At 35.0% G+C, this 11,754-nt stretch overlaps 2 protein-coding genes across 2 annotated transcripts; one reads left to right on the forward strand and one right to left on the reverse strand.

Moving 5' to 3' along the window:
* The first annotated feature begins 1,974 nt into the window (after positions 1-1,974).
* Positions 1,975-5,860, forward strand: LOC21391728 (probable 26S proteasome non-ATPase regulatory subunit 3). Its single transcript, XM_010109341.2, has 9 exons — positions 1,975-2,148; positions 2,231-2,320; positions 2,451-2,641; positions 3,463-3,600; positions 3,710-3,846; positions 4,226-4,280; positions 4,354-4,464; positions 4,664-4,903; positions 5,148-5,860. The coding sequence occupies exons 2-9, from the start codon at positions 2,242-2,244 to the stop codon at positions 5,658-5,660; spliced, it is 1,464 nt and encodes a 487-aa protein (XP_010107643.1). The 5' UTR covers positions 1,975-2,148; positions 2,231-2,241; the 3' UTR covers positions 5,661-5,860.
* A 775-nt stretch (positions 5,861-6,635) lies between these two features.
* LOC21391729 (trafficking protein particle complex subunit 2-like protein) lies at positions 6,636-8,850 on the reverse strand. The gene is made up of 5 exons (XM_010109342.2): positions 8,692-8,850; positions 8,477-8,573; positions 7,916-7,994; positions 7,739-7,820; positions 6,636-6,942 (listed from the first exon to the last, which is right to left on the reverse strand). The coding sequence occupies exons 1-5, from the start codon at positions 8,722-8,724 to the stop codon at positions 6,802-6,804; spliced, it is 432 nt and encodes a 143-aa protein (XP_010107644.1). The 5' UTR covers positions 8,725-8,850; the 3' UTR covers positions 6,636-6,801.
* Between the last annotated feature and the right edge of the window lie 2,904 nt (positions 8,851-11,754).

The raw sequence follows: 11,754 nt of genomic DNA on the forward strand, positions 1-11,754 counted from the left end.
AGAAGCAATTGATCAGTTCACGGAACAGAGGGACACAACAATTGGAAAGAGAATTTTTCAAATTGCAAATTGGCTTAAAATTTCTCTTACCGTGCATGAAAAAGTGTTCCAAGTTTTCTTGCAAGTAGATAAATGGAAATTATGCATAAAATACGACAATTCACTACCTTAATAGAGAATTCTCCGGAAACAATTCTGTTTTATGGGCTTTTATGTAAGATTAAATCATAGTTTTTTTATTTTATTTTATTTTATTTTATTTATTTTTGCTGGAAAAGAAACAAGATTAGATCATAGTTACACAAATGAAGTGTCATCTATTTTGCTCTTCTTGAATCATCTATCCAGTCTAATTGTTTTCAGATTTCAGATGAGATGGAACAAGATTGTGAGTAACTCACTAACAAAAAAAAGACTAAATATTATCTTTTTAAGAACATGCGTGCCATGTGGTTTGTCAGTTTACTAAAAAGGACACGTAAAAAGATCAATGTCGTTTTCCCCAAAGTTTAAACTACATTTATGTTGTCTATATAACGACAAATAGTATTTGTGTAGTTTTTTAGAGTAAAAGAGAGTCTCGGAAAAAGAACGCAAGTAAAATGGACTGTCGTCTAGTTCTAAGGAAAAAAAAATTAAAAAGAAGAACGATAGTAAAGCCAAATGTCGTTTTCTAGTAACCCAAACTAACATGTCAAGAAAATGTCAATTTGTTACTTCATAATAACATGTTTATTTCTTAATGAATAAAATGTCGTTTGAAGATGAGGAAAATAAAAAACTTCCCCTTAAAGTTTAAACGGCAAGCCGTTTATAACAGCATATGGTTTCACATCAACACGACTCGTCGTCTCATACATGAAAACAACATGTATTATACTTCCTGAGAGTATGCCTGTAAGTAGGAGTGGCAATTCGTGTAACGTATCGTGTTTTGATCATTTTTTTAAAATTTATAGTCAACCTGAACACGACCCGTGACACGAAATTTTTTAAAAACTACAACACGAACACGATACGATCACTTTACGAGTTGACAGACACGACCCGAAAATGACCTGTGAATCCGAAATTGATACGAAAATTGTATACTTTTATTTAGTTTTTTACATATTAGAAATAACTTAAAATTCATAACACACTAAATTACAATAACATCCGTTAAAATTAAGTAAATAATAGTATAAGATTTTGAGTAACTATCATGATATTACAAGTTCATAATAAAATTTAAAATATGTAATGAAAAATATATGTATTTTTTAGTTTTTTACGAGTTTCGTATCGTGTTCGGGTTATGCGGGTCAAATCCGAAATTGACCAGTATTTTTTGTGTCAATTTTAGGTCTATCCAATTCTGACCCGAACCTCTTTTTTCTCAACCCTAATCCGCAAATTTCGTGTCATTTTTGAGTCGTATCGTGACCCATATTACCGGGCATACCTGTAAAGGTAACTAGCACGTCTTTTTTCCTTGTGCGGAGTCTACAGAAAAACCATACGAATTTATTGATTAGCAAAATAATAATAATAATAATAATAAACCATACGAATTTATTTTGTTTTTGAAGGGCCATGCGAAAAAGAAAATATTTCAGAAAAAAGAACATACGAAAATCAGTAAAAAGAAAAAGAAAATCTTATTTTGCATTATTAATAAAGATAATTACTTTTAATGATTAGATTTGTATAACGAATAATAAAACAAGTTATTTTATAAAATAAATTGTTAAATTAATTTTTTAACGATTAAATATATAAATTTATATTAAAAAATTATAACGTGTCAAACATAATTACTCTTGTTATAAATGTGACTATTAAAAAATTAATCTAAAGGTAGTTTGCTCTACAGTAAGAACTAAGAACTCCAAAAAAAAAAAAAAAACAAAACAAAACAAAACTCTGCCCTTTTTATTGTTTCTCTATTTCTTGATCGATAAGACAATAACTCTCACAAACGACGACGTTTAATCTTTGGCATGCTCTTGCTTCTATACACTCACTTGCTTGGTGCTCTCTCTCTCTCTCTCTCTCTTCCCCTTTCTTCCCATCTTTCTCTCTCCTTCCGTGGTCTTGCAGTGTACGAAAGTAGCCGAAACCCTAACTCCTCCCAACGAGAGCAGCTCTAGCTTTTTCTCTGCGATTGTAGGTCAAATCATCTCTGTTTACTTTTGAATTTTTCCTTCATTTTCTCATTCAATTTTCATCGATTTTTGTTTGGTTACAGTTTCTGCAAAGATGACCCAAGACGTGGAGATGAAAGAGCTCCAAGATCCTTCCAATTCCGTTTCTTCCACTTCTCCTTCAACTCTGCACCGTAAGATTTCGAAATCCATAATTTATCTTCGAAGTGTTTGGGCAATTTTAGGTTTTCCCCAGATTCGTTGGATATTGCTTGAAATTTCGGTTTCTAATGGCGTCCTTGGGAATCGTTCTTTTGCGTTCAGATTTGAAGGAGATTGCAGCGCTTATCGAGACCGGCGCTTTTGGACGGGAAGTTCGAAGAATTCTGCGTGCTGTTCGCCTAACAATGGCTTTAAGGCGAAAGTTGAAGTCTTCGGTGCTCTCTGCTTTCCTTAATTTCGCTCTTGCGCCGGGATCCGAGCTGCACGCTCGGCTATCTTCGTATCTCCCAAAGGTGATTTTCTAACCCTTTTGAGTCTGGATTTCTTCTGCATTTTGCCAGTATTGTGTTTTTTCGATGTGTAAAGTCTTCTTGTGTTCTTTCTTTCTTAATCTTTGATTTTAAGATAATCGTGCTCATTGCTAAGTTATTTGGCCAAATATACTCCAGATTTAAGGGCTGAGCTGATTGGCGACTTCTGCCTTTTAACATATCTTTCTTTTCTATTTGATTCGGCTCTTTGACGAAGTAGCTTTGTGGATTGTTGGTTTTAATTTCATCTTTGATCATCGCAATGTTGATAAGAAAGAAGATATTTAGGGACCGGGAATTTGAGGAAATGCAGGGTATTGGGGCATTCTGTGTCATGGTTTAGCTGCATAAATGATGGGGAAAAGTGCAAAACTACCCTTTTATAATAACCACATTTATATTATTGACCACCTTAATCATGTTCTGCCCCTTGTATTAGAATAGATCAACCTAAACAATCTAAACAAAAGGGGCAATACTTAACAAAGGGGGCAATGTTGATTTCGCATTGAATTTTAAAGAGTCAATTCTAGAAAAAATTTTAAATTTCATATTAGGCATACAAAGTAGTTTCATGGCCTGTGATTTTTTGATCTGTTTATACGTTCATTGGCCAGTATTTGTAGTGGGCAGAACAGAACTGTGTGAAATCTATCTGCATGCGTTATTATTTAAAGATGGTCTCTTTTCTCAAAGGAGTGTGAGGATAAGCAGATATTCTGATATGGCTTTTTGATTCTATACTATCTTTTATTAAAATTATTATTTGCTGGACCACTTAGATTTTGAACTCCTGGTTGCAGGATAATGACCATGAAATGGATGTTGATACTGCAACAGCTACAACTCAAGCTACCGTAAAGCACTCTCCACCTGAGCTAGAAATTTACTGCTATTTGCTTGTGCTTATTTTTCTAATTGATCAGAAGAAATACAATGAGGTTAGCCATAAAATCAATTCTGAGCCTTGTTTCTTTTCTTTCTTTTTTTTTTTTTTAATTTTCTTTGGCCTACTCTGTTTGTTTGCGACATTTCTTTGCTGTCTTTTAGGCAAAAGCTTGTGCCTCAGCAAGCATTGCTCGACTGAAGAACGTGAATAGGAGAACCATTGATGTTCTGGCATCGAGGTTATATTTTTACTACTCTTTTACCTATGAGCTCACTGGCGATCTTGCTGAAATTAGGGGGTGAGTCACATTTTTAGTCACAATAAATTTATGCTTGTTTGTGTCAGCTTTGTATATCTATTTCCTTGGGCTGGAAGAGTGCATATCATCCATATCTCTAAGATTATGCTTGTCTATACGTCAGACAGATAAAATTTGATATATAGATATATATATAAAATATAATATAATATTCATCCATATAGATTATGCTTGTCTATACGTCAGACAGATAAAATTTGATATATAGATATATATATATAAAATATAATATAATATAATATATATACACACACATATATATGATATGCGTGCATGTATTTACATGCATGTATATTAATTTGGATGGCTGATTACTTTTGCATTTGATGACTGATTTCTTCCTTCATTCAATCGACAGAAACCTTCTCGCGCTGCACCGTATTGCAACACTGCGCCATGATGAGCTGGGTCAGGTGAATATTCAACTACCTAAAATATTATGCTTATATGAGTGGATTCTTATGCATGGGTGGTAACGTGATGCAGGAAACACTTCTTAATCTCTTACTTCGAAACTACCTCCACTACAATTTGTATGACCAGGCTGAGAAGTTGAGGTCCAAGGCACCTCGGTTTGAAGCACATTCAAACCAGCAGGTCAATTTCTTGACTGTATTGCTTGGACCTGTACATTAGAGGAAACAATGCTTGTGTTCTCTTTGTATGCCGCATTCTTGTTCTTGTGTGAATAAATTGTTTTTCCAATGTTTCCCGAGTTTTGATTAGTTGATTTGGTTTTTTATGGAATGGCTCCAACAATAAGGTGGCATGTTTGACGGACTATTTTTTCTTGCAGTTTTGCCGTTACTTATTTTACCTAGGCAAGATTAGAACGATTCAGTTGGAGTATACAGATGCGAAAGAGTCCCTCCTGCAGGCAGCTAGGAAAGCTCCTGTTGCGGCCCTTGGTTTTCGAGTTCAATGTAATAAGTGGGCTATCATTGTCCGCTTATTGCTTGGAGAAATCCCTGAGAGAACTGTTTTTATGCAAAAGGGAATGGAGAAGGCTTTGAGGCCATATTTTGAACTAACAAATGTAAGTCTGGTTTGTTGAACTTGAGCTCTTAAAATTTATTATTTTCAATAACAACATGGTTTGAGAAGGCAGTTTGATTGCTTTCAAATATAAAACAAAGACTAATAGTGTGTACTTTCTTTTCTCTTTGCTTCACATTGTTGAGGCATGGGGTTGGATGCGCTCATGCCTGAAATATGGCCTTGATTTTTTTTTATTTTTTTTATTTTTTGCTGCGTTTTAATTTTTATACTCTGCTTTTCAGGCTGTGCGAATTGGTGATTTGGAGCTTTTTAGAAGTGTAGCTGAGAAGTTCTCTAACACTTTCAATTCGGACCGAACCCACAATTTGATTGTTAGGTTGCGTCATAATGTGATAAGAACTGGGCTACGAAACATTAGCATCTCTTATTCGCGAATCTCTCTGATTGATGTTGCCAAAAAGCTGAGATTGGACTCTGCAAACCCTGTTGCTGATGCGGAGAGTATTGTGTCAAAGGCAATCCGAGATGGTGCAATTGATGCGACACTGGATCATGCAAATGGATGGATGGTGTCAAAGGAAACTGGAGATATCTACTCTACAAACGAGCCTCAAACTGCATTTGACACTAGGATTGCTTTTTGCCTCAACTTGCATAACGAGGCAGTGCGTGCTCTTCGGTTTCCACCGAATTCCCACAAGGAGAAAGAAAGTGCTGAGAAGAGAAGGGAGAGACAACAACAGGAGCAAGAGCTTGCCAAACACATAGCTGAGGAGGATGATGACGATTTTTGACATAGTAATCCGGAAAAGAACTTGTGTGCTCACTGTGCACTGCTGTCAGCAAATTGTGCTTCTATGTTTTGGAATTCCCTGCAAGAATGCCCTAGTTTTCTTGATTTGATCGACTTCCAATCATCCGTTTGATTTGATTCATGTCATCCTATAGGCTTAATCATCCCAATTATGAGACTGCCTTTTTTACTTTTTCTGAATCACAATCTGTCCGAGGCTGCTTATTTATTTCGCTCAAATATTCTGCTTTAAATTGGCAGAGGTACTGAATCTTTTGCATTTAACCGGACGTGGAAATTTGATCTCCGCTTTTCTTTCTAGTGATTAGTGATTTAATACATATTTCATACTCTAAAGTGCAATTGTATTTGTTCGTTTAGTTCGCTGGTAAAAGCAAACAATTATATGAACAACGCATGCGGCAGTGTAAGAAGCTGCTTATGCAATTGGCTTTTACAAGGACATTATTATTTTTTTTTTATGCCCTGTTCTAAACCATTTCCTTGTGTTCCATTGCATATCTTAAAGGAATGCCCTTTTATTTGGTGTCATTTCTATTTCCTTCCCTTTTAAGTGTTTGCTAAAAACTTAATGCCTGTGTTATACATCTGTGCGTTGCCTCAGAATCTGTTCAACTTTAACCATATCGCTTTAACTCCTCGGAGGGAGGGGAGAAAAAAAAAAAAAAAAAAAAAAAAAAAAGCGGGTTGACAATTTAAAAAAAAAAGGGAAAAAAAAAAAAAAAAAAAAAAAAAAAAAAAAAAAAATAGTCGGTTGACAATTTAAAAATATAAGTGCAAACTTCTTATTTATAAAGAATAAATTTGATGTACACAACAGGGCAATAAGTGGCGAGGTCTATATTTCAGAGATCACTTGAGGAGCACACTTATTAATCAAATAAAGCCAAGGGGGGAGTTGCGCAACTGTTTTCTTCATTTTGTTCCTTTTCCTTTACGAAAGAAATCGCTGTTGTTAACTTTGAATTTTGATACAACTTTACTTGATACAATCTCTGTACTAACGTTTCTTGAGCAGAAAATAGATAATCCCAGACCAAACAAAGAAGAAAAATAAAAGAAAATCCGCCAACTTCATATGGGAAGACGAGACAAAATTCGATTCCACTCTAGCTCCTTCTTCAGCCAGCAGAACTCAACCCAAATGACTTGACAATGGTGCTCACCGTTTCTGCAAAAGTCTTGGAGGTTATCTTTTTACCTGGCACATGAAATGGGTTTGAAACTGCATCTACATAAGCAGCATGGAATCTCCTGAAAAACTATGTCGATCAAGAGGAAGAAGAGGAAACAAGAACAAGTCAGCGTTCATATTCCATGGTTCTTATACATAATTATACATACAAAATACTATTGTAATGAGAGACACCAGCAGCAAACTGATCCAACACAATTAGCTTTTAAGAATCGCACGAATCAAATTAGTGAACCTAATTTCACTTTCATTCTAAGATAATACCATAGTTTGAAGTTGTTTTATTATCCCGTTCACGATGTTTTGGATCTTTCCAAGGCCTGGGCTTTAGTCAAGTACTTGTTCAGTTTGGGGATTCAGCCCTCAAAGAACCATCAAAACAAGCAAATTGGGGGAAAAGGTACAGAAACACCAATATTGATGGTTGAACATTCAAGACGTGTCATATCTTCTAAAAATTTTAATCGTCTATAACCCAGTTTCAGAAAATTATAAACTATGAGTACCTAGATTTAAGGTAAATTATAGACACCGAAGCAGACAATGATCATGTTCATGTGAAAGACCTCAAGTTATTGTATTGTTTAAAATCACATCACTTGGTCAAAAATAAGTATCCCCATACAAACGAATTGGATAACTGATTATAAACTTAAACTAACTAAATTTGCTCTATCATGACCACTTGAATTGATTTGAATTGATCCTATATGAATGAACTGAAACCTTAAAGTCACTCTGCCCAAGTGCCCTGCCCTGCTCATATGCCCGGCAAGAGTATTATGTAATAATAATAGTCAGAGTATAATTTTTTGATCTTTGGAAGTATGCATGCATCATATATGATTTAAAGTCGAACTCACATTTCTAACATCTGCATCTCTGACATCTAAATCTGTTGTCACCAAGATGAACTTCACCTTTGTATTGGTTAAGTACCCGTACCTAGAAATATAATCGCACCAGACGACCATAAAACAGTTGCAATAAGCAAGCTTCCGTCCAATGAAAAATGATAAAAAGAAAAAAATAATACTCACACTTTGTAATTTTCAGTCGGATAAAGCAGGCCCAAAAATGTCTCGTTCAATGTTGGTCCAGACTTTTTGGGGTTGTTCACTGCACCCGTATACAGCTCCATCATAAATTATACAACATACACACATGAAGTATGCATAAACTGTATATTTTAAGACCCTCATTTAAGAAATTGTCTGCTTTTTTCATAATATTATGATTCTGTTTGTTTTCAAAAGTTAATTGTTTTTGGTACCATAAACACACACTCACTCATCTTCGTTGATTATCATAAAGCTTTTGTTGTTCGATTTCGTTGGTTATGATAGTAAACATTATCATGAAGTTGCAGTTTTTATGATAATGCCATATATATGCGATAATTGTGTGATGAATAATAAATGGGGTGCCCTTAATCAAATTCATGAGAGCATCTCCATTTCCAACATAAGAAAAATCCTAATTTTGATCAAATCAGCAATACCCAGATGCAAAAACGCATTTCATAGGCAAAACACCAATCAAAACCAGATCCAAAAAAAAAAAATTATAATCCGAAAATACAGATTACATAGAGAGAGTACCTCGCTCATCAACAACGTCCAGGGAACAGTGGACGATGTGGTGGAGCTTCAGAGCGTCATCGGCATCCGTAAAGCTCTGTATGTAGAGCGGATTGTTCTGTTCAAATCCAAAATTTTTTTTACCAATTCGTTAATCCTAACAAAATTTCTCAGGCTTGTTGATAGCTTTTATAGAACAGAATTTTGAATGCTAAATTGCGATCTTGTGAGCGCACCTGGTGGCCGACGACGGCGACACAGACGATCATTTTCTCCGGCTTCGTTTCGCTCCTCTTGTGTTACTGCTAACCACGATTTGATGGGGAGATCCTCGGAGAAGTGAAGAGAGGGAGTTCTACTGTGCGGACTCTACTATTTGTTAGTCGATCTGGACCATCAAATCTTCATCGTGGTTTGGAGGAGCACTCAAACGGTATTTTCCTTAAAACAAAATAAAATAATAATAATAATAATAATTAATTTTAAATGCTACGGTTAAGAATTATAGTTTAAATAAACCTTCCAAACATATTCTAAATAGAAAATGAATAAGTGGGTCTCAATTTTTTAGCTATCAGAATTGTATTATACATTATTTATTTTGCAAAAATTTCTCCATTAGACCTCTCTACTGTTAAAGTCAGTTTCTAACAGTTAAATTTGATCAAAATAATAACAAGTTAAAATTAATATGCAAAATAAAAAGTTTTTAAAACAGATATAATGACTAAAAGTTAAAAATTATCAGTAATTTATTTTTTCTAATTTTACTAGAGAAACTATTTTGTCCTGCATTTTGCCCTCTGAACTTTATGAGTTTGTTATAGGATTAATTTAAAAATTCCTTCCGAATTATGACCCTTGTAACACTTTGTCTCCCGAATTTCAAATCGTAACATCCTCTCCCCTCGAACTTTATTCTGTTAACAATTTTGCCCATTATGTTATATTGAGTGACGGAATTCGACATGTGTCAATTATTTAGCCCACCTAAGTAGGGTATTATCGTAAAATATTATGTAAAAACCCTAGGTTATTACAAAAGGGATTAAAAAACTCAAATGCCTAAATAAAAAAAATATTAATCCATTATATCGATTATATTGGTGAAGTTAGGGTTAGAAGTTTTTCCCCAAAAAGAAAAATCAGAGAAACAAAATCAATCTTCATTGTAAATCTCAAGTATATATATATATATGTCTGTGTATATGAATATAACCAAGTTTAAGCTTAAGGAGCCACTTTGATTTGTTTGAGAGAATCAAGAAAACTTTGGGCACACCAGATTCTTGTGAATCTTTACAACACTTGTTAATGGGTAGGTTTTTTCTTATTTTTCCCTTTCTTCCTCTTCTTCTTCCTCGTGATCTGTTCTTTGATTTCCGTTTCTAAGTTTTTTGAGTTTTCGTGATTTTCAGTGTACTTTATCTCATCTTTTGTGGAATTAGGATTTAGGTCTTTGGGAGATTCGTGGTCTTCTTCTAGCTTTTTTTTTTTGGTCCTTAAAAAATTTAAAGATGGTGAATTTTGTCGATTAATCCATGAGATCTAATTTAATTAGGATGGTATAAATGTAATTGCACTTTCAAATCTCACTAAATAAATGTCACGCCCCGGAGTAGAGGTCGGTGACGTGGAGTTCGATTAGGGGTTATGCTCATGATAATAAAGGAAATTCCCAACGAGCCCCACACTTGATTAAAATAAATTACAGGACCTATCCACAGGATCTCATTACCGTACATACATGAACATGTAAATAAAACATTACATTACAGACATCATCAACAGTCTAGAAATTTAAATATCAGAGTTTACAAATCCTTACATATATTCAAGAGGATGAACACAATCCTCACTTGATCGAACGGTAGCTAATAATCCAGCTACTCCGCACCGCTCCCAGAGTCGTCTGGGAGGGGTGTAATACATTTGAAACATAGGAAACGTGAGCGAAAGGCCCAGTATGATATAATTTGAAATAACTTTATAAAGAATTGAATAAATAAATAAGTGAGTAAATAAATAAATGAATAAGTAAATAAAATAAGACATTCAGTTCCAACAAATAGCCGGAACCTCACATCATTTTTCTCAAAAGAAATATAACTGAAAATCTCCTTATTACAGGCATCAGCAAGTAATTTATACTATGATAAATCACTTACACAACCACATGCACAAGCCATACCCCCGGAGTTTCGGGTCCTGCCCCAAGGATGCACTCTCCACATCTTATCTTGGCCATCAGCCAGTTTACTAGTTCGCAAGATCTCTTATCTTAAGAAATCATTCATTAAACTTTACGAAATCGTTTGTTATAAACTCATGAACTACACAAGCCATGCGTCCCATGAACTACAACAAGCCATGGTCCCATGTACTACAACAAGCCATGGGTACCATGAACTACAACAAGCCATGGGTTTTAAATCCTTTTCTTTCACAAACAAGCCCCTTTCTTTAAAACATTTGCAAGGCCAAAATCCTTTTGAAAACAGGCTCACAAAGAAAATGGATAGAGATCCTACCTCGTGATATCAAACCTGTGGCTAGAGGTGCACTATCCCGGCTTCCGCTTCCTCAAGCCACTCAATCCGAGTATTCAACTAACACTGATACAAGACAATACTTTAGGATTCAATTCTCACTCCTAAAGTAATTCAATCTCAATTATATCCTTTGATTTCCTATTAGTGTGCCCTAATCAATTTCATGTTTCAAATCACCATTCTAAGGGTTTTCAATCTCAAAACATGGATTAAAGATGTTAATCCATCTACTCTAGGTCCCCAAATGAAGCTAATTTGGGTCATCCTAAAAAACAGAGGTCAAAACAGCATTATCATGCCAAACAGGGTTAAACCCCGTGTACACCGGTCGACCGGTGACAAAGCAGTGCAACACCACTAGTCGACCAGTGGTGTGTAATCCGGTCAACCGGTCAGGCCAATGCAATCCGGGCGACCGGTGAAGAACACCAGTGCGAGAAAACTCACAAAATCAGTATGAAAACCTACAAATCCAGTCCCAAATCATAATATCTCAAGGGACAACCACTAGATCCGGGTTCTAGGTACTAAATCAAGTCCAAAGAACCCAAGATCTCTAATTTCTATCCTAGTTTTACTCAAAATCCATCAAAATCCATTTCGAACCAAAATAAGTTTTAAAATCTGAAAACTTGAGATTCAAGAGAGGTTCTTTCAGTAATCTTACCTTGAATCATTCTCTTGACATTGAAAACTCTTTGAAATTCCTCTTTGGTTTGAGATCCGATTTTGATTTGAGACAAAACG

Source organism: Morus notabilis, unplaced genomic scaffold (genome assembly GCF_000414095.1).
Source record: "Morus notabilis unplaced genomic scaffold, ASM41409v2 Scaffold711, whole genome shotgun sequence".
NCBI classification, from domain to species: Eukaryota; Viridiplantae; Streptophyta; class Magnoliopsida; order Rosales; family Moraceae; genus Morus; species Morus notabilis.